Source organism: Urtica dioica, chromosome 12 (assembly GCF_054948205.1).
Source record: "Urtica dioica subsp. dioica isolate 48M chromosome 12, U.dioica_male_clone48M_v1_H2, whole genome shotgun sequence".
NCBI classification, from domain to species: domain Eukaryota; kingdom Viridiplantae; phylum Streptophyta; class Magnoliopsida; order Rosales; family Urticaceae; genus Urtica; species Urtica dioica.
The window spans coordinates 14,938,773-14,965,059 of NC_142767.1; the positions used below are offsets into that span (position 1 = coordinate 14,938,773).

The 26,287-nt window shown below is 36.0% G+C and overlaps 3 protein-coding genes across 4 annotated transcripts; all 3 read left to right on the forward strand.

The window, feature by feature from the left end:
* Positions 1-8,628: 8,628 nt before the first annotated feature.
* On the forward strand, positions 8,629-12,191 carry LOC149379445 (Nucleolar histone methyltransferase-related protein). The gene is made up of 6 exons (XM_089603843.1): positions 8,629-8,865; positions 10,226-10,279; positions 10,372-10,467; positions 10,566-10,649; positions 10,748-10,910; positions 11,786-12,191. Exons 2-6 carry the CDS (start codon positions 10,262-10,264, stop codon positions 11,983-11,985), a joined length of 561 nt encoding a protein of 186 aa, XP_089459969.1. The 5' UTR covers positions 8,629-8,865; positions 10,226-10,261; the 3' UTR covers positions 11,986-12,191.
* Positions 12,192-12,258: 67 nt separating this feature from the next.
* EGY2 (ethylene-dependent gravitropism-deficient and yellow-green-like 2) lies at positions 12,259-15,250 on the forward strand. 2 transcript variants are annotated; one of them, XM_089604309.1, is made up of 11 exons: positions 12,259-12,520; positions 12,589-12,651; positions 12,727-12,786; positions 12,936-13,046; positions 13,331-13,405; positions 13,478-13,583; positions 13,661-13,754; positions 13,846-13,999; positions 14,094-14,301; positions 14,385-14,545; positions 14,832-15,250. In XM_089604309.1, exons 1-11 carry the CDS (start codon positions 12,344-12,346, stop codon positions 15,078-15,080), a joined length of 1,458 nt encoding a protein of 485 aa, XP_089460435.1. In that variant the 5' UTR covers positions 12,259-12,343; the 3' UTR covers positions 15,081-15,250. The 2 variants fall into 2 exon arrangements, with proteins under 2 accessions (XP_089460435.1, XP_089460436.1); XM_089604310.1 differs by having other exon boundaries at positions 12,260-12,520; positions 12,730-12,786.
* A 1,839-nt stretch (positions 15,251-17,089) lies between these two features.
* On the forward strand, positions 17,090-19,796 carry LOC149379447 (glyceraldehyde-3-phosphate dehydrogenase GAPCP2, chloroplastic-like). The gene is made up of 12 exons (XM_089602396.1): positions 17,090-17,294; positions 17,386-17,476; positions 17,577-17,716; positions 17,800-17,912; positions 18,020-18,119; positions 18,217-18,363; positions 18,554-18,614; positions 18,718-18,815; positions 18,908-19,050; positions 19,167-19,250; positions 19,352-19,441; positions 19,534-19,796. The coding sequence occupies exons 1-12, from the start codon at positions 17,205-17,207 to the stop codon at positions 19,586-19,588; spliced, it is 1,212 nt and encodes a 403-aa protein (XP_089458522.1). The 5' UTR covers positions 17,090-17,204; the 3' UTR covers positions 19,589-19,796.
* The last annotated feature ends 6,491 nt before the right edge of the window (positions 19,797-26,287 follow it).

Below are 26,287 nucleotides of genomic sequence, written 5' to 3' on the forward strand. Positions count from 1 at the left end.
CGGCGCGGATAATTTCTAATCATCATTTGTCCCATTTCCTTTATCTGTATAAGATAATATTAATATATTATGTATATATAAATCTCTAGAACAGCGTATAAAGACAGAGATCATCAATTTAAAATTTCTGGCGGTTTGGCATGAAAGAAAATTGAGGGAGGGTGGAGTTTAATAGGGATTAGAGTAATCATGTCAACTAATTCCTCTTGTTTAACATATTGATTTAGGTGTCTAGTGACATATGTGTGGATAGTAAAATAAATGTGCTTGTGTCGCTATCAATTATCATTATTTGAGACTCTTATATATATATATATATATATATATATATATATATATATATATAAATATAATTCAGCTTCATAAAAAAAAAAAAATAGCATCGCTTCGAAATGGAGAGTAGATGACGAGCTTGGGCCACGTAAAATATAAGAATCGATAGTGCAAATAAGTGCGAAAGGGATAAATATTTTTAACCAAAGTGCAAATGCCATTATTTATTTTCCAACAAATATATATTCGATCAACATTGTGATTCGTGGCTCGCCATATGAAATCATGGTGTGTAATTCTTTGAAATCCTTTAACGAATAGATTACATTTAATATTACGGACTATCTGAAAGACTAAAACTACACATTGTTATACTTCATGGATGGTCACTTAACTCACTCACCCTCGATTGTATTTTCTCGTGCATCAACATCAATTTTACTAGTTCTAAACTCCGCACACAACCGACTATACTCAAGTATTCAATTTTCTTTTACAGTGGACATTTTATCCTGGATTTTAATATTATTAGATATTTATGTTGATGCAACTACTTTGTATTTATTGGCGATGTTTAGTTGGCAAAATTGCTCATAAAAGGAGGATATATGTTGCTGATGTGGAGTCTTCACGCGGCAGAGAATTTTTTATTTGTCGCAGATTTTGTAGTGACGTATTCTGCGACATTCTCGGAGTCATCGAATATCCGCGAGATTTTCCAAAGGTAAGAAGATATGATATCCTTGATGCCAGCAACTGAATTAATACGCCCTAGTGATAGGTGCGTTTATTACGCGTAAAACTCCTATTTCCCGGACTAAAAACTAACGAGTCCTCAAGCGTTTTTGATAGCTTTTGTATGTTTGTGAGTGATTTTCAGGTTTAAAAGGTCAATTGGGTCTTGAGGAGGTTATTAGCGCATCATGTGACGATTCCGAACAATTTCAAGGAGATTCATACACATTTGGACAACTTGGAGCGAAACAAGGAACGACGTCCTCTTCGGCAGGATTTTGGGATTTTTAAATGATGATTCTGGATGATCCACTTCTAGAATTGGATAGAGCTCCCTCTTATCTTTCCAACGCATGTTTATTTGCAGAAATCGGACATCGGAGCTAGGAGTTACGACCGTTTAAAAAACGGTGTGCAGTGAACCGGGAAGCGCGCGGCGCGCGGAAAAAAAGCGCGCGCCGCGCGGACGAAAATTTCGCCGTTTTCGCCTCCAGAGTCGTACGCGCGGACCGCGCGAAGCCGAAAAAATGGTCTGCGCGCCGCGCAGACAAAAGGGCGCGCCGCGCGGTCCAAAAATCAGCTTTTTCCAATGTTGCGTTTCTGAGCGAATTTTGGCCATTGGATCAAAATGAAAGGTCCAGATGGCTCTGAAAATAACCTCATTCAGCCTTAAAAACACAAATGCTAGGGTTTGAGGATATCTCTCATTTTTAAGAGAGAGTAATTTTCTTTTCTCTTCATGTTTTCTTAGAGTTTCTTGGTTTTTCTTTGGAGAAGAAGGAGGTCGGAGTGCCATCTCGCCGGAATTCGTCCAGCCATCACCACCATAGTTTTATCCTCTTCCTCTATCTCTTGAACTCCATTTATTTATGAAGATTATGTTGGTTTCATTGTTCTTGATTTATGTTTGCTTTGTTCTTTGTATCACCATGAACTAAGCCTCCATAGGGCTATGGTGTAGCGAGTTCTTGATGGTTATGGATTCCTAAATAGATTGATTTTATTGTTGTTGTTCTTGTCATGTTGCTTAGTTCAATTCCATGTTTAATGCCTTGTATGAGATTAGCTACCTTATGCATGATATGTGTTCGATCTAATGCTTGAGAAAGATTAGGTTGTTGTGCTTTTGTTTTGGATTACTAAAATACATTCCTAGGCTAGAGATAGCTAGGCTGTTTTAGACTCGTGTGTACTCTTGTTGTGAATGCTTGCCGTGCTTTTTAGGAGTTGGGATCGAGAGATAAAACTCCGGCATTGAGTTTAGGTTGCTAGATGCTCGAGAGAGATTTAGTGATACGATTAGCGTGAGTACGAGTAGTAATATATGAACAACAATAATCGTGCGTAATTTCCGTGAATCCGAACCGTAGATTGAACTCGTGAAACCATAGTCCTCCGTCTTCATAATTGTAAAACCGTTCTTTAGTTTTGTTGTTTATTTTATTTACTTGCTAGATAATTTTGTGACAAACTTTCTATCATTATTTTTGGGTTCTCATTCAAACTTGTGAATCTTGAATCTTCAATTTAGCTAGTCCTCGTGGGATCGACTCGTTCTTACGATTTATTACTATTGCGACCACGTGCACTTGCGTGTGCGAGAAAATTCGCAACACCTAGTTCGCCTCGAAGACTATATGTGGCGTCCTCATTTCATAGACCTTTTGGGACGCTTTTGGGGAGACGCTTTTGAGAGATTTATTTGGGTGTTTTAGCATAGCTTAGAACGACCCGTGTTCAAACTTTTTAGGTGTCTTTTACATCTGCTTTGTTGCCTATATACGGGTGATTGTATTAGAAGCTAGAGGTTACGTTTTTCAATTGTTTTTGTTGGGAAACACGTTTAGAAGTCTCGGGAGAGATATTATGTGGGAATCGAGGGGATCTCGAGCTTAGGGGGAACCTAAGTTGCTGTTGAAGAGGATAGACGTAGGTTGGGTAGCTAGCGAGAGAGTTGTTGAGTGTAAATCCTTATTGTACCACGTTATCATAGTAAATTGCTTTCCACCTGGCAAAGACCCTCCAGATGTAGGCACGAATTGCCGAACTGGGTTATCAATCCCTAGGTGACCCTCCAGATGCGCATCTCTCTGGTTGATCACTCGAATTTTAGTGTTTGTCACAGAATCCGTCACAACATATTCTGTGACATACGCACAGATTACGTAATTTCAATTTATATCAATAATTGTGTGTAAAAAACTCCAAAATTTCAAGAGTTTCCATTATACTATCGACAAACCAAGTACAGGTAATATACATATTTGAATGTAGTATAACACCCATAACCCAAAACTTAACTACCATATAAGCAAACTTTGGTGACTCGGTCCTAACACTCTAAAACCAAAACAAATGAAGCTTTGGTGTCTTGGGCACATACTTCAATAAGTTCACCTAATTTTAAAAAAAAAATATTAAGGAAAAACTGTAATGATAATGTAACAATTGATGAATAAATAAATTAGTATAAAAGTATTATACTTATTGTCAACTATTTTTTTTTTTAAATAATTCGCTATCTTTCACAACTCTCTTTTAATATACACACACACACATATATATACATATATTTATGAATCTTTTTATATGAATTAACCTTGGGTCTACGCATACGTCGAGGCTTTTGAGAGAGGATATCGAAAGTGTAATATATCGAATAGTATACAATAGCTATAATTGAAATTAAGGTGTTATCAAGTTAGATCAGATTTTATATGTTTCACCAGCCCTGTCCGAAGTAAACAATTTGTTGTTTTGAGAGCCCAAACCAAGGAAGGCATCGATAAACCCTCTCGTCTTAAGAATCAGCTCCCTTATGACATTCAACAGCAAATCGCATGCATGACCATGGACGATGGAAACGATAAACTTCCATGGGCCTCTGGCAACATTGGTACGTTTACTACTTCTCATTATTTTCATTGGAATTTTTTTAATGAAACAAAAAATGATAATTTCGAGTGGAATGCTAAACTTTGGAAGTCTAAAGTCCCATCAAAAAATTGATTTTTCATTTGGAAGCTTTGGTATAAGGTTGTTCCCACTGACGATCGAGTCTCTAAACTTGGAATCCCATGTGTTTCTAAGTGTCAATGTCGCTTTGATAATGTGATAGAAACTGTCTCTCATGTGTTCTTCCTTGGAGAAATTGCTCAAGAAACTTGGTGTGTTTTATGTGACATTCTTTACCACCTTTACAATGAGCTGACTATTCCTTACTTATTCCACAATTGATTTGTTGGTGATGTTAAAAAAGACATGGGTAAGAAAAATATCCAATATCTTTGTTATATTTTGTTGAAAATATGGAAATGTAGATGCAAGAATGTCTTTAAAGAGTGTAAAATGAACACTAGGAGCATAGAAAAAGAGTTAAAGATGCTATTTCTCTTCTTCATGACTTATCTGCCCCACCAAGCAAAATTTAGACTTGGTTAATGGCGCTAATAGAGCTATATGGTTATCTTGGAGACCTCTGGAACATGGCTATAAGCTCAACATCGATGGCTCTCTCAGAAATGGGAAGGGCTCTATTGGTGGTATTGTTAGGGATGCTAGTGGTAAGACTATAAATGGGCAGATAATTGTTGATTTTCCAAATTCGATTCTGCAAAGATATACATCGATATTTGAGAGATCACAAGCTGAAGTCGATTTTGAAGACCTTATTCACAGCCTATATAAATAGGTATTCTCTTCACAATTTTCTCCACGTGTTCACAAAGTTTAATCGAAGTTTTTATATTAGAGCGCTTATTTTTTTAGAGCTTTGAACGTGTTGTTAACTTTCTTGTTGTGTACTTTCTCTAGTTTGGGTGCTCCTATATGAGTGTCTTTCGGGTGTAAGATCTCGCCAAACAAGAAATGCCACAGGCGTGAGTCAGGCAGATTGAGAGAATACGATAGAGAGATTTGATACAGAAGATATTAAGGTAATATTTTTAAGGAAACTGTTATCCTCTATGAGTTCGAATCAACTCGATTTACATTTTGCAGAAAGCATCTGAACACAACAAAGAAAATTAGAAGAAGAATAAGACAAAGAGTCGACAGGGGTCGATATCTTTCTCGACTCGTCGTCAGATGCAAATAAGTTGTTGATTCATAAAATTGTAATTCCAATATTTAATAATTATATATTAACACGTTGCGCATATTTGAGCTCTGCACTAGAGACGTGACAACACTACCACCAAGACGACAAAGGCAATTGGACAATGGAAGCCGTGAAATGCCTCTATGTAAGTTATAATGTCTTATTAATTTAATCATATTAATTACTTATTCATTATTATTTGATAATCTTTATTGGTTTTTTTTATCACATTTGTAAAGGATGCGATAATGGATACGACTTGTCGCATCAAAAAACATGGACTTTCGAATGCGACTATTCGCATCCAGGGTCATCAGATGCGAACTATTGGATGCGACTTTGTCGCATCTATTTTGACAATTGGATGCGACTTTGTCACATCTATTTTGACCATTGGATGCGACTTTATGACTTTTTGATGCGACACAAAGTCACATCCAAAAGTGTTATTTGTCCTAGTGCACCTCATCGATCAAAACCGCTCAAACCCCGCTGTGGGTCTGACTTGCGTAGACGTTCAAGATGCCGTGCTCGTGATACTCAAACACTTCCGCCGATGCCGATCCGATAGGTCTACCCTCCGCCAGAGTTCCAAGCTTCACCGACCGAGATTCCTCCGACGACAACCACCATTGAAGATCATCCTCGTTAAATTTATATGTACTTTCTGGGTCACCAATCTGCGTGTTCTATGTAATTTCTGCATATATCTCGATCTTGTTAATATCTCGTTAAATTTAACAACTGTCGTACTAGCTATTGCAACAGTTCACGAGACAGGTGCACAAATTTAGTAATTTCAGTAACAGTGCAATAATGTTGTTGTCAAATATTTGTAGGGACCGGATGTTGAATACGATTCATGGGAACGGGATCACGAATTTCTTCAACCAAAATAGCAAATAACATCCAAATTTCGAGACAAGGGGGATAAAAAAGATAAGGATCAAACGACATTAATCATCTAGTCAAACCAATTAAACTATTCGATTACTAATATCCCATCGCAAAATTTCCATTAAATCTTGAATGAGCGCCTTAATTTTCATCCATGAAGAAGACCCTCAAGTAATTATATTGAGTCCTTTTTTACTTCTTTTCCAATGTGAGATCCTAAAAAAAAATCTAAATTATGCGGACAAAGTGTTTGAAAGTTGGGTATAGTAGAGAGATGAAAGATTGGCATGTTACTTATATATATGTATATATATAAAGAGTGCTTTTAATGATATAATAGTAGTGTCGTTATTCCAAAAATACAACCATGTGCAAATTAAAACAAAAAACAATGTGGCATATAGTTTGACATTATTTGTGTGTGGACTTGTTGGACAGAGCAAGAAAATGAAGAAGAATGAGAAGAGAAAAAAGAACCCAAACAAGAAGAAGAAGGCTGTGAGAGTTTTTCACGGTTTGATTTGCAACGGCGACTACGAACATGATTGTGATGATCCGATCCATTTCACGCCCGAGCCACTCGCATCTGCATTACAGAAGCTATTCAAAGGGGGATTCAAAACTGCTCTAAAAGACGCAATCTGATATAATTATTAAATAGCATAAGAGATGGTATTTTCAAATTTCAATTATATACACACACACACACAAAACATTTACACGAAGATTTTATGGTAAAAAAATCCAACACGTGGAAATATTTTATGGATTTGGGTGTTGAATTCAATGATGAACCAAACATAGAGCATTGGCGGCGGAGTTAGAATTTGTAACCAGGGGCAAATTTGATTTGATTTTTTTTTAAAATTATCTAAGGGACGTGTAAGAAAAAAAATTCAAGAGGGGTGAATATAAAAAAAAATATATATATTTTGGGCTAAAGATATAAAATTTTGGAGAAAATGTTGTAAATTTATAAAAGGCATGTGAAAATAAAATATCCAGGAGGGGCAAATATGAAAAAATTATATAATTTTTTGCTAGAAAAATAACATATTAGGGTAATTTTTTTTAATAGAGGTAAAAATTAATTTTTAAAAGTTTAGGAGGCATTAAGATACATGAACAACCCATAAGAGCACAAGAGTGTATTCAATGCATTCTAATTAACCATGCGTATTTTTTCCTATAACATATCGTCATTAATTATGGTAATTAATCATATGGAGTTCATGATAGAACTCCGACATAGATTGAAATGCAGTATTATCATTGATAGGACGGACGACATTGTTGTTGATTTCAAGAAACAAATCTTATGTTATTAACATTGATTATATCCAGATAGAACCAAACAAAAGCCATAATATCGACATTAAACCCATAATTGACAAAGTCATAGTTTAAAAAAGAACAAACATGATTTTTTTAGAGAAATATAAAATTTTTTAAAATTTTAAATTTAAACCTGAAATGTTTGAGCGTGTCTTTTCATCTATTTTCACATTCTAGGTACTAACTTTTAAATGTTGACATTGATATTTTATCCACATTTTTTAAATATGTGGAATTTGTTGTCATTAGCCCCTTTTACACTTCTTATTAATGGAATATCCTAAGTTTCATTTAATTAAGGAAATAACCCATTTTTTCTTAGCAGACAATTATACAATTCGCAAATCAGTTAATTAATTAACAGACTGAATTGAGTTAGGTTAATTAATTAGCTGAATGTTTGGATTGAAAATTCACAAAAATCAGAACTTAAGTCAATTCATATTCAAAGCATTCAATTAATTAACCTAATTCCTTTTCAGTCAGTTAGTAAATGAACTTTACTCACACAAAAAAATTAGAATCTAAGCTAATTCTTAATTCAACCAATCAGTTAATTAATTAACTTAACTCAATTCAGTCGGATATTAATTAATTAACTGATTCGCGAATTAGCACTGAATCAACAAACAAAGGAAAAATCCACCGAATCAGCAAACAAAAAGAAATTGTAGAACGAATAAAAAAAACGAACGAGCAGATGTATGTATAAGTTGATCAAACTGCAAAGAGCGAGAAGAAGAACGCGAATGTGTCCAACACCACAAATCCCTCGAACCCACGCTTATTCCACAACACCGGCGTCCTTGTCTACTCCGCTGCCAATCCATCGCCGGAGACCCCGATCCGCACCGCCGCGAACCTTGTCTACTCCGAGAACCCCTGCGACACCGTCGCCGAGAAGCTCGAAAGCTCGCTCCTCAACGCCGCCGTGTTCGTCGTCGCCATGACGTTCCTGATCCTCTGAGTGTTTAGGGTTATGAGGGTAATTTTGGAATGAAATTTTATTTGGGTTATTCTCTTAATTAATTCAAACTTGGGCTATTCACTTAACAAAGATGGGTTGATTGGGTTAGTAATTTTCTCTATAAATTTTACCATGTTTTTGTCTTCTTTTTTCTTTTTTTTTTTTTAATTATTTTTTTATCTTTCAATCCTATAACCAGACTGGCCCGGTCTCTTTACTGGGCTCAGGCCGGTAAAATAAATTCCACCCGGCCCAATACTGTACTGGGAAGGAAAGATTCTGATTAGAAACGACCGAAAATAGTAATTTCGAACAAAAAATGATTTCTGATTAGACAGAAACAGAATTGGAGGGAAAGTATTTTCCCGAATAATATGAACGGAAAAATAATAAATCGGAAAATAGAAATGCTTCGTGATTGGTCAGATTATCTCCCTTTTATTTCCTCTTGCCGTATCAAAACGCTACTCGGCCAATCCGTTTCACTACAAACCCTAATCGTCATCGAAGAAGCTCGTCAGATACCGAGCCACCGGCGGCGTTGAGTTCACTGTAACAGGTATTTTTTTCGAGCTCACCTTCTTCATTTCTCGATTAATGATTTATCTTTTTCTTTTGTGGTTGTTTATTTGCCGTTTTATTCATCGTCGATTTTTTTCCAGTTGGAATGTAGTTCTCGATCGTCTTTTGAGCATTTTTTTTTGTTACTGGATCATCGGACTCATTGATGGTCCACTTTTGAGGGAGTTGAACTGTATTCTTAGCTGATGAGTCATTTTTTTTCTTCATATGATTAGCATTTCTTATTAAGTGGAAATTACATGTTAAAGTATTGATTTGTGTTTTTGGTACTCCTTTTTTGTTCACCTGAGTTTTGGATTTAATTCGTTATTTATTTTACTATATGCTTGTTTCTCTTTGAGGTGTATTTGAAGGACACCAATAATGTGGGTATCGAATGATCATTATCTTTATAACGTGTTAATCATTTTATTCTTCTTCTTAAATTTAAGTCATACCCTCTTTTGAACAAAAACTCATGCAGCAAAAAGCTTCAAACTCGTATTGTGAACCTCTTTATAACCTACTGAACCAAATCCTACTTTGAGCGTCTCAGGTTCTTCTTCGAGCGTCTCTGACCAATTACATCACCGTCGAAATTTTCTTCCCGAAATCCAATTGACCTGTCAACTTCTTCTTTGAGCATCTCTGATTTTTCAGGGCTCACATAACCATCCTTTTTCTGGGTTTTATAATCTTCTGATTTTGGTTTTAGATGTATGCTTGGAAGATTCATCAATGCACAATCCGTCTATGGAGATTGTGTGTTTTTTTCATGATCGTAGAACTATATTTTTTCCCGTCCATGTTTCATGGTTTTCATTTGTCTTAAGTATCCAAGATTTGCTAGTACTCATTTTACACTGATTTTATTGTGATTAATTCCAGAGAAGTTTATGATTGTACTCTCGTCGTCATGACCACCGGTTGATGTTCAAACTCTTATGTTGCTTCTTAATTTTTTTAGTTTCAGTTTTTATTTTGTTGACCTGTTGATTAGTATTGCTTGAATTCCCTATTTCATCGCGAAAATATATAATCGATGTGTTTTTTACCGGAGTAATTTTATCTATTTATTTTAGTTTATGTAATTTGAAATCGTCTAAAATTCAAATCCTGTTTTTTCGGCAAAGGCTAATGAAGATATACCAAGCAGAGCATTCCAAGGTCCCTGATGTTAGAACTTAGAAGATGGTTTTTGTTCGTGTATTTGGATTTTGGGGAATTTGTCGTAAAAGTCTTTTATAACAAATCCAAATATGCTAAGTGGTGTTTAAGCAAGGTCACTCGCGTAAAAAATCCAAGAAAATAATCGTCACCTCACTTTCTTTTTCCTTCCTTTGTTTCCTTTGGGGAAGTGAGCATTGACGACGCTGTTTGGTCAAGCAAGAGCAATGGGACGACCCAAAAAGGTTCGATTTTATTTATTTCTTCTTCCGATCTTAGTATCCTTTGTTTTCGTTTCTAAAATAAAATAAAACAAAAATGAAAAATGGGTTTTCAGAGAGGAAACACGCGTATGGATGTAGCAGTGGATGCCATGGCAGCGCTTGGATTCTCACCATCCGTCGTTCGTAACTCCGTCAAGCGTCTTCTCAAAGTGCCATTTCTTCCTCTTCTTTCTTCTCTCTCACTCTCTCTTGTCCTGACTCCTAAAAAAATTATATGATAAAAAAACGGTAATGATTTTGTAATCAGGTTTACGGAGGGGACGACTGTTGGGTGTTCATCGAGCAAGACGCGTACAAAGTCCTCATTGAGTACATTCTCGAAGACAACAATGTAATTCTCTTCGTTCATTAGGCGTTCAACCATGTGTCTTTTGCATATGGGTTTCACAACTAAATAGATAAAACTTGCTTTTTTCTTTTGTGTGCAAGGGCTGTGATGGTGACGGTGACACATCAATGGCCATAATGGACGCAGAAACATCAACTGCTATTGGCGGTGACACAGCAGTGGCCATAATGGGAGCTGAATCATCAGCCTGTGGTGGTGGTGATTTGCCAATTGTGGCCGTGAATTCTCAGAACTTTGAAGCTGGTAAATCAATCTTACTTTTCTTTTGATTGGCTTTGTTGCTTTGATAACATAAGTATTGTTTCATCTCAAGACAAATTGACTATAAAAGTATAACTCATGATCTTATAAACTTTATTAAATCCCATTTGTTATTTAACTATGTGAGATGGCATCACACCAATAAATATATGTTGGATTGGAGTCATTAAAAAAGCTAGGGAATGAACAAATCTATACTACTTTTGAAATCAGACATCACGCTATGTTTTTATCTGTTGGCATTAAGGATGGCAATAGAGTTTCATCTAAAAATCAATCAGGCCATGAGAGCAGTACTCATACGTTATTTATAAAAAATAAAAAAATCGATGTTCTATGTTTAACATGCCCCTCGAAATAAATGTATCCCTTTATTTCGGGTCGATGCTCGTTTGAGCTTCGTGGGCGGTGATAATATATTACGTATGATGAAGAGCCGCTCATTTCATTTCTTTCAACCTGCGTGAGATGCTTAATAATAGTTCAAGCTATTGAATGTTGCAAGATTTTTTTATTTTTTTATTTTTTTTTATTTTTTTTTATTTTTTTTTATTTTTTTTTACTTTCAGAATGTGAGATCCTAAACAAAATCTAAAATATGGGGACAAAGTGTTTAAAATTAGGTGCAGGGACTATATACATATATATATATATATATATATATATATATATATATGTATACAAAGAGTCTTGTTAATGATACAACATCAGTTATGACTATGAGTAATGTAGTTATTTCTTAAATACAACTATGTGCAAATTTGAACAAAAAATAATGCGGCATATATTAAAATAAAAGTAAGAAGCATAGCTTTGTTGCTAGTTTGACATTACTTGTGCGTGAACTTGTTGGACAGAGCGAGAAAAGGAAGAAGAAGAAGGAGAAGAGAATGAGAAGAAGAAGAAGGCTGTGAAAGTTTTCCACGGTTTTATTTGCGACAGCGACGACGATGATGACAGTGATGATCTCATCCATCTCACGCCCGAGCCACTCGCTTGTGCAATGCAGAAGCTATTCAAAGGGGGACTCAAAGCCGCTCTAAATGACACAACCTAATATTAATATTTATCATCAAATAACACAAGACATGGTGTTTTCATATTTTAATGACAAGTTCAAAACTCGTTTAGATATGTAGTTTTTTTGACTTTGACCTTATGTGGTGGTAATGGTATGTATGAATCTGACTATGAGAAAGACAAGTCGATAGAATCCGAAAGCTGAACACGTGGCCGATATTAATTGGTTAAATTTCGATAACAATGCAACAGTTTTTTGTTTTTTATTTTTTGATATAATTTATTTTTAAATAAAAGGAACAACAATTTTAAGAGCAAAAGACAGTTTGGGCGATTACTGAGTACCTCGGGGATGTGAAATGTGTGAGGTGGGATAAGGTATCAAAGTTCAAACCATGAACTCGACGCTCTTCTCTCTCTCTTGCTCTTGCTCTTCCTATTCCTATTCCTCTCGTCTTCTCGGAGCTCCTCGCTCCACGGTCCTCCACCCTCACCTTCGCCGGAGCAGCCACCTCCTCCGCCGCCGGAACCGAGTGGTTCTCCGTCGCCTCTCGCTCTCCAACGACGACGAGGTACAGTCTCACATCACACCTCGCTTCTCAAGGATTCAACGCACTCAGACATTGAATGACATGTTCAGGATGAGAAGAATGACAAGACTGTTGAAGCTCCGGATAGCGAACTCCAAGCTGATTCACTCCAGGTATAACTTAATCCGACTCTACTGCGTGGCACCGAAACCGAATCAATCCGAATCGTTGTTGTTCTCTGTTTGAAGCAGAATGAGGATGTGGATGCCGAACCAGTTGCGAGTGGATCGCCTCTCCCGGGCCTCAAGGTTTGATTTCACACGCCGTTGCTTCTTTCGTGAGATACAAACAATCTACTAAATTAACTTAAATCTACTCATTTTATAGGCATACTATAAACTGTATGTGCATTTTTGTTGTTGTTGTTGTTCATTATTGCGTCGCGTTGCCTCTGCAGGCACAGCAATTGGTCGAGGCAATCAAAATCCCCAAAGAAACAATTGAGATACTGAAGAATCAAGTGTTCGGTTTCGATACATTCTTTGTGACCGCGCAAGAGCCGTACGAGGTAATAATAAACCGCTGCTCTCGTCGGTGGCAGAGCCATGATTTGCAAGTCTGGGGGCAAATTTGATAGGAAATAAAATGTGCAAGATTTTTTTTTATTTGGGGGCATATATGAAAAAAAAACCATATGATTTTAGACTAAATATGTAAAAATTGGTAAAATTTAGGGGGTTAAGATTTTACTTTGAATAAGTTCAGGGGATATGCCCTCCTCCTTAGTCCTTACCACTCACCATTTATCACCTTTAACGTATAGTCAATTGCTTTTCCAATTCCGAAAATCAGATCGGGTTGTTGTTCAAAGGCAATTTGAGAGGAGACGCTGCGACGAGCTACGATAAGTTAACAAAGAGACTAGAGGTTAGCCTTTCTATATATGTACGTCCCTTATTCGGCTCTCTTCAAACTCATTGCAGATGCCTTTTTTTATAGGATAAGTTTGGAGACCAGTTCAGGCTATTCTTACTAGTCAACCCCGAGGACGACCGGCCTGTCGCAGTAGTAGTTCCCAGAAAGAGCTTGCAACCCGAGACAACAGGTTCATTAAACTCTCCGCTTCTCGTCAGCGAAAAAATATCATAAGCATATCATCGCTTTTGCCGATTTACTCTGCAGCGGTCCCTGAGTGGTTCGCTGCCGGAGCGTTTGCGCTGACCACGACGTTCACTTTACTTCTTCGGAATGTTCCTGCGTTGCAGTCCAACTTACTGTACGTAAAAATTCGTTTTTGCGTCTCGCTAAAACAAACATCTCGAGTAGGGGATGATAACAATCTTCTTGTTGTTGCTGAGATCTCCCAGATCGACCTTTGACAATCTCGAGCTGTTGAAGAGCGGCGCTTCTGGGGCTCTCGTGACGGCGCTGATTCTGGGGGTTCATGAGGTCGCCCACATCATAATAGCTAAAAAGAGCGGTGTCAAGCTTGGAGTTCCGTACTTTGTTCCAAGTTGGCAGGTCTACTTTCTTGACTGACAAAAAATCACATCCTGAATTGAGGCTCTAGACCTGTTTAAGGTCAGGAAGTTATAACGAGCTGCTTTGGTGGCAGATAGGCTCTTTTGGTGCTATAACAAGGATTATAAATATCGTTCCGAAACGTGAAGATCTTCTAAAAGTTGCAGTGGCCGGACCTTTGGCTGGATTCTCGTTGGGCCTTGTTCTTTTACTGTTGGGATTCTTTTTACCGCCCGCCGATGGTCTAGGCGTCGTGGTCGATTCGTCTGTTTTTCACGAGTCCTTGCTCGCCGGTGGCATTGGTAATAAGCATTTCATTCGTTAATGTGCATCGCTAAGAGGCAAAACATGCAATGACGGTTCTGTTCTGTTCTTTCGTCTTTAGCAAAGCTGCTTCTTGGTGATGTGCTTAAAGAAGGAACTCCGATATCGCTCAACCCTCTTGTGCTGTGGGCATGGGCTGGACTTCTCATCAACGCCATCAACAGCATCCCCGCCGGAGAGCTCGACGGCGGTAGAATTTCGCTGGCCGTTTGGGGAAGAAAGGTACGCCCTTTCTATAGACGTCAGTATAATATCAATATGCAAACTCAAAGCTTATTACTTTTTTTTTTTTTTTTCGTCTTTTGGGCATTATAGCCAAGGTTTCTCTGTTGGGAGACAACTATCCAAACTCAAACACACGAATCTTACCCCATTCAAACTTCATTGGCATTTACCGCACCTAAATGCGAGTCCGCTATGAATTATGAAATGGGAAACCCTGGCTATTATGGTACTAATTATGTAGTATTGCCCTGTGTTTATTTATTTTGCTCTTGTTATGTAACAGGCTTCGGTTCGGTTCACAGCTGCTTCAATCGGTCTCCTGGGGCTATCTGCTATATTCAATGACGTGGCTTTTTATTGGGTCGTTCTCATATTCTTTTTACAGAGGGGACCGATTGCTCCGCTCTCCGAGGAAATCTCCGTTCCCGACAACAAGTATGTTGCTTTGGGGGTACTAGTTTTGGTCTTGGGATTGATAGTGTGTCTACCATACCCCTTTTCCTTTACAGAAGAAGTTTTGACTACTTTCTAGCTAGAACAAATGCGAAAAACCACTTTTGTTATAAATCGAGAAAGCGAGTCGAAACTACTCGGGGTTAGGTAGTACTGCCAGTGTGTACATCGTAAATATTACAGCGTCGATCTTTCAGAAGAATTCGAGTTATTTATTTCCGTCACATTATAAGATGTAGTTATTATGCAGATTCGAAATAGAAGGCACCAATAAATCACAATATTCTCAGCTTTGCCTGGTTACGGTTTTCATTATATATAACGAGAAATAAGATGTAATGATGGAGATTTTGGACCATGTTAAGATTTGTCTATTACATCAACAATACATAAAAAATAGGACGTTGCAGCGGGGGGAAAAAGAAGAGAGAAAAAGATAATAGAGTTGGCAGTAGTAGGAGGGGAGGGTTCAAATACTTTTTCGCATCGGTTCTGTTAGCTTCACCAATAAGAATCATGAGAAAATGACATAAATACCATCCCAATTTTATTGACATGGAATTTCACTTAGAATGATCATTGGTTACAATTCCGGATCTTTCCTCCACTGTTAACGAAGACTTATAGGTTTTCTGGGTCATGTGATGTTCTTAATCCCGGGCGTACCAGTGGGTATCGGAGCTCCGATTATGAAGAAATACTCTTCAGGTGTTTAATGGAACCAAACATTCTGGTCGTTAAGGACCGGAAATCCGGCTACGTCAGAACTCGGCTTTTGCCATCGGGAATTCCAGCTATGTCGACTTCCAATAAAATGATAATGAAAAAGAAATTTAATTTGTAAAGGATGTGTTAAAGGGGTTTAAATGCTTAACTTTTTTTAATAGGATGTTAAAATGCAAAATTGGGAAATGAATAAGAATTTCTGGAAAACAGTCTCGTTAAAACACTCCAAGCAAATTTAAAAGGATAAATCTCGAAAGAGTGCTTTTAAAATTTATTTAATAATAACTCAACATACAATTTACTTCATCACAATTCTAATCATTAAGATTCGTGCCATCAAAATCAGTAGAAAAATCATTGACAAGGTCGATGTTCACAAATAACTCTTAAGCTTGTCTATCACGAAGAAACCAATCTTTGTAAATCGTTAAAACCTCAATCATTTCAGTGTTTTAACTAAATCTTCAATCTTCATTAATGCCACCCGCCTCACACCATGTTATTCATGACGTTTTTCAGCATACTTTTACTCATAAAAAAGACAAATTACTCTTTAAGTTAAAAGTCCCAAGATTTTGGAACATTTTTTTTAGTGCATTCAAAACTTATCAGTTTGTCTCACCTTCCGAAGTTTTTTAAACAATTTATTTTATTTTATATATTTTTGAAGTTTGCATGTCATTTTTTTTAGATATTTTCTTGTATTTAGCACATTTATCAAGTTTTTGGACATGTTCGAAGTTTTTTTTTATTATTTATATTTTTCGATTTTTTTTTTCAAATTTGTAATTTTTTTTTCTTTAGTTTTTGCTAAATTTGAACATATAAAAAAACCGGTGAAAAATCATATTCGTAAAAAAAAAAACATTAAGTTGTACAAAATATAAAGATAAAATGTTAAGAAGCAAAACACTATACATATAAAGAAGCAAATCACCATACATATAAAGAAGCAAATCACCATGTCTTATAATTTTTTTTTTTAAGAAACACCATGTATGATAATTTGTAAAGAAAGCAAATCACTCTAAAAAAAATGAACTAAATGGTTACAAGCGTGTTATAAAAAAAAACAAAATATGGTAATAAACGAGCGTGAATCACGTGGAAATCTTTGGCCGACAAAACCCCCTTAAAAGAGCAGAGCTGGGCCCGGGAAGATCCTACGTGGCTTCCGAATCGGGTCCAAAACTCCAAATAAGCAAACTCACCAAACAAAACGAAACTCTAGTTCTTTTAAATATATTAAAAACGCAACTTTCACGAGTTTAGAAAATCGCAGCCGTCCATCGTGCTCGGATTCTAAATTTATACTACTATATTTTATTATATTTTATTCCATGGAAAGGCCAGGTTCAATTTAATATAAATATTTGATAGAGAGACAGCAATCATATAAGTCATAGGAAACTCCGCTTCGCTCATAAACCTGATTCGATTGCAGTTTGATTTTAGGGTTTTGCGATACAAAGAAACAATGGCGTCCTCTGCTCTGTTCAGATCTCCTTCCTCGGTGATAGACTTCTCTTCTTCTTCCTCTTCATCGTCTTTGTCGCCAATCACCAAGGTTCGTTGCACGCTTTTCAATGTACTAGTTTTTTTTTTTTTTTTTTTTAAATCCGCACTCAGATCTGAAACGAGTTGAGTCTCATCATCAGGTGGTTCCGAAGTTCGTGAGCCTCAATAGATTCGGCGGTCGCAGCACCACCATCAGAGCCACCGCAACTGAAATCCCGCCCGCCGTGCACAGTAAGAATCTTTGGATTCGATCGACCATAAATTCATTAATGTCTCTCTTTATCTCTCCGTGTTTATCAGCTCTTTTTTTTTTCCTTGTGCGTGTGTGTAGAGACTTACTCCGCTCCGACCACCACCGTCGGAATCAACGGCTTCGGCCGCATCGGAAGGTTGGTCCTCCGAGTTGCGACTTCGAGAGATGACGTCCGTGTCCTCGCCGTCAACGACCCATTCATCGATGCCAAATACATGGTGCGATGCTAACTAACTCTCTCCCTTACTGATTTATTTTTATTTTTAATTTTATTTATTGATTTATTTATTTTGTTTTACAGGCTTACATGTTGAAGTATGACTCTACTCATGGACCATTCAAAGGAACTGTCGTTGTCGTCGATGATTCAACCCTTGAAATTAATGGCAAGCTTGTTAGCATTGTGCGACAGAGGTACTTCGCTTGACCCTTCTTCTTCTTTTATCTATTTATTTATATATTAATTGTTTTTTGCATTGTGGCTTGTGTGTTTTCTTGTTCTTATGGATGGATGTTTTCAGGGACCCCGCCGAGATCCCTTGGGGTGACTTTGGAGTTGAGTATGTTGTTGAATCTTCGGGTGTTTTCACAAGTATTGACAAGGCTTCTCTGCATAAGAAGGTTGATTTTTTTTTCTTCGTTATTATTCGCTTTTTCATCACAGACTTAAATTCTTGAATGGGAAATTCACCGTGTTTAAGTTGATATGTTGTTGCAGGGAGGTGCTAAGAAGGTAGTGATATCGGCTCCGTCCGCGGATGCTCCTATGTTTGTGGTCGGTGTCAACGAGAAGACATACAAGCCCAGCATGGACATTGTTTCGAATGCTAGTTGCACTACAAATTGTCTTGCTCCTCTTGCCAAGGTCTCACATTTCTTTCAGAGTTAAAACTTTTTCTGTATATGAATTATGGGATTTAGGCTTTCAAGTTCTATGTCTAGTTTATATACATCTGCAATTGATATCTCAAAATTTGTGTATTGGTTTCTCAAAGAAGAGATATGTTATAGCTGGCCAAAAACTATGTTGTTAATTTACCCGTTGCATTTACCAGGTGGTTCATGAGGAATTTGGTATTCTCGAAGGTTTAATGACAACCGTTCACGCCACTACAGGTCTGTCACTTGTTTACTACTTTGCTTCACTCTTGTATTTGAAAATTATTGTTTTTATGAGTAACATAATTATGGACCTTCTATTTCAATTTTATATATGCAGCTACTCAGAAGACTGTTGATGGTCCATCAATGAAGGATTGGAGAGGAGGCCGTGGAGCTGGACAAAATATCATTCCTAGTTCCACCGGTGCGGCAAAGGTAGAAGCATTTGAAGATAAATCTTAGAAAAATATTGGGTTATGATTATTTTTTTCTTTTTTTTTTACGTTTGACATTTTATTGGAAATCAGGCTGTCGGAAAGGTTCTTCCAGAACTAAATGGAAAGCTAACTGGAATGGCGTTCCGTGTTCCAACTCCGAATGTTTCGGTGGTGGACTTGACTTGTCGGCTTGAAAAGCGTGCTTCCTATGAAACTGTTAAAGCAGCCATCAAGTATGCCTTCGTGTTGTTTGTTTGTCTTTTAAAAGCAATTTTCGTTTATCTTTTATAACATGTCTGTGTTCCAAAGCAAAACTCAGTGTTTGTATGATCTTATTGTCTGTATGAAGGTTGGCATCAGAAGGACCACTTGCAGGCATTCTTGGGTACACGGATGAAGATGTTGTCTCCAATGATTTCATTGGTGATTCGAGGTAAGCAATAAGCTGAATAAATTTTGTACCGAAGTTTTTAAATGTCTTTCTCAAAGATTCATGTGTTTGATTGTCGCTCCTATTCTTCTTCTTGTTGCAAGATCGAGTATTTTTGATGCCAAAGCGGGGATAGGGCTCAATGATTCTCTCATTAAGCTCGTTTCGTGGTACGACAACGAGTGGGGATACAGGTAAACATCATTCTTATACACTTGTGATGAACTTTTTTGTGTCATTTTAATTAAGGATAAATAGAAACCATAACTTTCCCTTTTGATAACAGCAACCGAGTTTTGGATCTCATAGAGCACATGGCATTGGTCGCGGCAAACAAATAAAGAGATTCGGAGTCTTAATTTTAAGGTTTGACAATTTTTTAGTAATTGTCAATGAGCTATAGGATTTTTAGGTTTCTTTTTGTCGTTTTATTTATCAAAATTTGTTTAGATTTTACAAACGTCACATTATCATGATTCATGATACAACATGGAAAATAAAGAAGTCCAGTCACTCTGGAGTCTGGACACATGACGGGTTTTGTTTCTATTTTATAGTATTTGCATATGGATGTGCTAGGTAATCCTTTATTTGCAAGTTTGTTTACTATTAAATTACGAAAATAAATCGCTGAGATTCATACAGCTTTTCGTGAGTTCACTAGTTTGTATGTCAGAGTCTTTCGTTGATTCTCGAAGTTAAATAGGATGACAAGACTCTTCAGCCCTCTTGCCTTCTAAACGAGAACGTGATCAGAGTCAAGTATTGCTCTATTAAACGGTTTAATAATAAATAAATTGGACTTAGAGACGTAATTTTCATATTTATCATATATGCATGCATGTTTGACGTCGGTCAAAACAAAAAAGTATTTTTTGTTTAATTTTATTTTTATTTTTATATTTAGTTATTTATAATATTTTCAATACTCACGAACTTATTATGTTATTGGTTTTGTGACGAAAATTTTGTTCTGAAACCGAAAATCAGTTTAACTGAACTCATTTGGTTGCCTTCCGCGCTTAACGGTAGCGGTATTTCAGTTAAGTTAATGGAAATTATTATTTCTGTTAAATTAATAAAAAAAAAATCAATTTTAAATGTTAAATGCAAGGGATTAAAATGTTAAACTTTTAAAAGAATGGACTAATATGCAAACTGAATTGCAATCACTATTAATCACTTTAAAAAAATTAAATATTACAATTTTACTCATGAATAGTCATGTTTTGAAAGTTTACATCAAAATTATCATTTAGATCAATGTTCACAAATGTTTATTTAACACGTTCTTTATGTTGACACCAATCTTGATGCGACCCGTGCTACCAAATGCGGCTTCGGACGAAATCGTTGAAACCGAGATCGAATGTATATCTCGGGCCATCTTGGACTTTATAGCATAAATTTTATAAATATAAACTATAGAAAACTATAAAAATTTGTAAATATAAACTTAATAGAACCATGTAAATAAAAATTTGTTAGAGCTTGATACTTAAGAGAATTTGATGGTTGGAGAGAGATTAAGATTTTGAGATTTGTGAAGAAAAATGGTAAGGAATGTGATGTATTTATAGAAGGAAAAATTTAAAGGGTTGAAATTTAATATTTTTGGTGAAATCTGAGGCTTCAATGGGCAAATAAAGGCTATTTTTTCTGAGATTAATCATACCGTGCTTCATCAATGGCTCAAATTTGTTATATATATATATATATATATATATATATATATATATATATATATATATATATATATATAAAGCAACGGTAGCAAACGGTTACATTTTTTTTCGCTTCCCCACTTACACTACCGACTGACAAACGAAAGTAACACTGCCACTTCCAAAAAAATGGGATAATGGCTGCCAACGGTTACATTTTTTTTCGCTTCCCCACTTATACTACCGACTAAAGCTGGCCATGTGGAATCCGGGAAAAGGGATCTCCTGATCCCGTCCCATATTTTGCGGGAAATGGGACTCCCGGAACCGTAAAAAATGGTACCGGGAAATCCCGGAACTATTTTCCACGGTACCGAGAATTCCCGGTACCACATTTCGCGGTTCCGGGATTCCCATATTTCCCATATTTTTATTACAGCATACATATTGATACATGTTATATGGTAAGTAAATTTTTAATTAATAAAAGTAAATTTTTTATATATACAGTTGTTCCCTTTATTTTAGTTACACAGTATAAATGTTTTTTTTTTTTTTTTTCATTCGATACCCTAAACATGACTTATATTTTAAGTAACTTACATAGCAAGTAAAAAAAAATACAACTTAAAAGAATATGGTACTAAACGGTGCTAAACGGGGATCCCGGTTCCGGGACGAAAATCCCGGTACCATATTTTATAATATGGGTTTTTCCCATTTCCCGCATGGTACCAATAATACGGGAAATGGGGTCCCGCGGGATCCCGTATGGCCAGCTTTACTACCGACTGACAAACGAAAGTAACACTGCCACTTCCAAAAAAAATGGGATAATGGCTGCCAATGGAAGTGAGGCACATGTTCGGTAACGGCAATTTCCATTACCCACCGTCCGCATGCCCAGGATGAGCAAACGGTTGTTGCTAAACTAGCTAATCAATGTACTATTGTTGGGTGTTGGTTATTTATTTTGTGTGATATTGTTGGTTTGTGTATTTATTTATTTGGTTGGTGTTTAAATTTACAAAAAATTGGCTACGTAAGCCACCTAAACTATATGAATTGTAAATTAGCCAACCTTTGGTAAATACTTTGTAAATAGTCAACTTGCATACGTGGCAGCCTATTAACTACCTTTTTTTTTTTTTTTTTTACATATTTAGCTGGATTAAATAAGTATTTAATTAATCTGTTAATAAGTTAACTTGGCTATTTACAAAAAATTAACGAAATGTGAGCTATATCCCAATTCACTACAACCGTGTGGCTATATGACTTAATAATCCTTAAATTTATTTGGACTGTTTTGTCACCGGTGTATTATTTCAGAACTATTTTAAATATAAGGGGATCGATAACAATTTTTCGTTTTTCGTTTTTGTAAGATTTAAATAACCAAATTTCAAAAATGGTTTGAAAAATCGGATAATCGAATATTCGGATAACTGAAAGTTTTAGACTAAATTAAAAAAAAAATTGATTTAGGGTTACTTGTTGGATGATATTTTTATAGAAGTGGAGTTAATTCCAAACGATGACCCATAAAAAAAAAATTCCATCACACTTTTTGTCCCGCCCAAACATAATTTCCACTCTCTCAAGACCAAAACAACCTGCCCAAAGTACATTTCTTCACCATTTTTGAAGCCATCTCAACTGGGACCCACCTTAAAAACCTTCCACTCAACTCCAAAAACTCAATGGATAATAAAGAAAACCTAGGCAAACTCATGTCAAATTTCTCTCTCACTCTTCTCTCTTCATTTCTTCTCACAAACACATTTGAGATCCATAAAAAAACAAAGAGAAGAATCACTGCACTCATACAATATCACACAAAAAAGATAAATAATCTACATCCATTCTCTCTAGAATGGGAGAAGAAATATTTACTCTCTCTCACGCATCTTCTCTCACAAATAAAGGCTACCAAGCCAAATGATGTTCTCTCCACAAAAGTCCCCAAGAACTTAAGAAATCGATCCTCATGTTCTTCACTTAATAAGACGAATATCCCACTACACACTTCACGTTTTTCCTTTTCTTAGGAAATCACGGCGACGAACTCACTTCCGGCGAGAAGTCGAGTAAGGAACCCACTACACGATTCAAGAATCCTCTGAAACTCTTAGACGTGTTAGACCTCGTCCTAACTTTCCTCGAGACATTTGAAATCTTAAAGAGTGATTTTGGGCTCATCCAATACTAGGCACGTGACTAATCTAAGCATACTACGTGTGCACAAGTTTTAATCCAAAAAACGACTTAACATAAATCATTCACGGGTCTCGGTTATGATCTAAGTAGACCTCCTAAAGAGAAGGTCCTCAGGTATTGATATCTAGGTAGTGAATTCCGATCTCTTGAGGTCTTCAGACCAATCAAGTTTTACCATTAACTATGCATGATGATTCAGATACAATATATTCTTTAATTCTTCATGCTTTTATAAGTTGACATGCATTTAAATCGATACGATCAAGTGGGATAGCGCAAGTGGCAAGAAATAGAGTTTTCCTTAAAAAAAATTCATAAATATTTTAGGGTCCATTAGATAAATAGCCATACTTACAGTTTGACATTGCTAAATAGCCAACGTTTTGTAAATCTCAGGTAAGTAGTCACGTCCATGTATTTACACGTGTAAATTGACGTAAATACCCTCATTTTTATTTCAATGAAAAAGTAAACCAGGAATGCCACATCATTGTCATGGCTATTTACCTAAGATTTACAAAACATTGGCTATATAGCAATTTCAGACGTTTTAGTTGGCTAATTACCTAATTTTTTGAATATTTATGCGCACAAAATTGTAATGAAATATTTTGTAAAAATAATATTTAAATTTAGTCAAGTGGTTAAGAACAGAATGGTTGGTGTTTTCGTACCAAAAACTAACAATTAGGCAAGTAGCTCTATAGCCCACTCTTTAAAAAGTAGCCAAAATTTCATTTTATTAAAAAATAGCTCACCAGACCTGCAGCAAATTAATTGGGTTGATAAGTAATACTACTCCTATACCGCCTAAGATAAGACCTAATCCCAGAAATACTAAAAGAAAATCATGTATGGGTAAAAATGCCATTGCCATAAACGGAAAAAGTACAATTTCCATTTATCAATCAAAATGGGTGTATCCGTTGAAGATATTCCGCCAAAGCAGCTCCTGTGTAAAGGTACTGTAATATAGCCGGCGAATCCGTCGTTTCTATTACCTTGACACCAAAGAAGAGTTCGACCCAATGCTTTATTTTTGCCCCTAGTTGATCCTTATTCGATGGTGCTTTTTCAACTCTCTCAAACTGGAATATATCCCAAACACTACTCGGGTCCGAGCCTAAGCTAGTGATACTTTTGATTACTGGACTCTCACCATCTAGGGTGGAATATCGTATTAACATTTGAAAGATGTTCGAAAAATTTACTATTTAGTGAATTAATTTGCTGCGGGCCTGATGAGTTATTTTTTTTTTAATAATATGAAACTTTGGTTAGAATCTTAAAAGAGGTAGGGGAATCTTAAGAACCATTATGATATATTATTTTATAAATAGAGCAACTACAAGTTTATGATAAGTAAAATAGAAATGGTGATATAAATACGATGTTTGGCCATTTTCATTCTTTTAAGTTATAATGTTTTTTTCCGCACAAATTTACCTGATTTACGTTTTAATTGCACCCTAAATAATATGGTTATAATTTTAGACAGAGAAACACGTGGACGGTTCAGATTTAAGGAAATTTGTGGACGAGAATGAATTTTCTGAAATTTGTGATGTGTTAGATAGTTGTATACATATTTTTTTAAAGTTTCACTAAGGAAAAATAACAATTTGGATGAAGACTACTAAAATCAAAATATTGTAAAATGAATTTTAAAATATGCACTAATTCTAGGATTTGATGACATGTTTGTCAACAAATTTGGAGTTCCATATTTTCATATTTTTTAAAAAAATTAATTACTTTTAATGTCACATTAAGAGATTTATTTGAAATTTGGCGACTCCAAATTAATATGAGGTCCAACAAATATCCTTACAGACACATATTAATAATAAATAGTATTAAATAATAATTTTTGATCTAAATTGTTCATCTCTTAACAATGTCCACACACTTAATACCCTTAGAGACACATATTAATAATAAATAGTATTAAGTACCACCCAGCCCCATATGAAAAATTCAATTATGCCGCATCGTAAGTGTGTGCACAATCAATTAATTATAGAAGCTTCACATTAGGTGAATTAATATCATCTCTTTGTCTATAGATGAATTCAATATGTGTAAGTGTGTATTTAAATAGCTTTGAAATAGATTTAAAAACTGAAAAAAATAATAACCTGAAAAAATCTTGATGTACAAGCGCTTGTACACGCAATGCCCACGTGAGCGCTTGTACATCAAGATTTTTTGCGTGTCACGAGTTATTATTTGTAGTCTAGTGGTTGGTTCTGCTGAGGTTCTGTTCTCCAAATTCGATCTGTACAATGCTAAACTCGTCTTGCTCATCATAGTTTTTGGGAGATGTTTAGTTAGTGATTATAGTCCATGTTGGAGGGCACAAACACACATCTCCGCAACATGTGCGCGCCTCTCCCGCTGATCAGGCAGGCGAGCCGGGACGAGTTCGAGCTGGGCTATGTCTTACCCACTAAATTTTCCTTACATAATTTTGAATGTCTGTTACAATTGCACAATTTCATTTTTTTCAACTAAGCATTAAAAGACGTGGTAATGGTGAATGTTTAAACGAATCAAGGGTGTGACGTTTTCCTTGAACCTTGTAACTGAAGTTGTGCCTGCCTATATAAGGAGGCCTAAGCTCGTCTTGCTCGTTGTTGTATCATAAGAGACGTTTGCTCTCACTTGTCCCAGCCCTTGCGAGAAGGCGATACCACTTTAAGGAGACTATTTAACAGGCATCGCCATTCTTTTCTTTCCTATAGCCAGTTTAAGTTTTTTTGTCCGGTTTAATTTTTAATTTAATTATTGTTGTAGTCTTGCCTACAGATTTATTACTTTTTTTAAATTTGTCCATTTTCGTTGCCGAAAATATCATTTACTTAATATTTTGCTAGCAACCTATTATGTATGAAGTCTGATTACATTTCAACTTATTGTTCATCCACTTGGGGTCTCAGCTCATGACTTAACTGCTGCTAACGCTCATCACATTTATCTCTCTGTCACCCACACACACACATACAAACACAAAATTAACCTTTCGGTTCCTTGCTAGGCTCTATCCCAACCTGCCATGCAACTAATGTCTAGTTTAACGGTTTAACATCTAAATCAAAATCCAGTTTGAGTCAATTTTAACAGACTTTTGTTATATAGTAAAACCACAAATCAAAA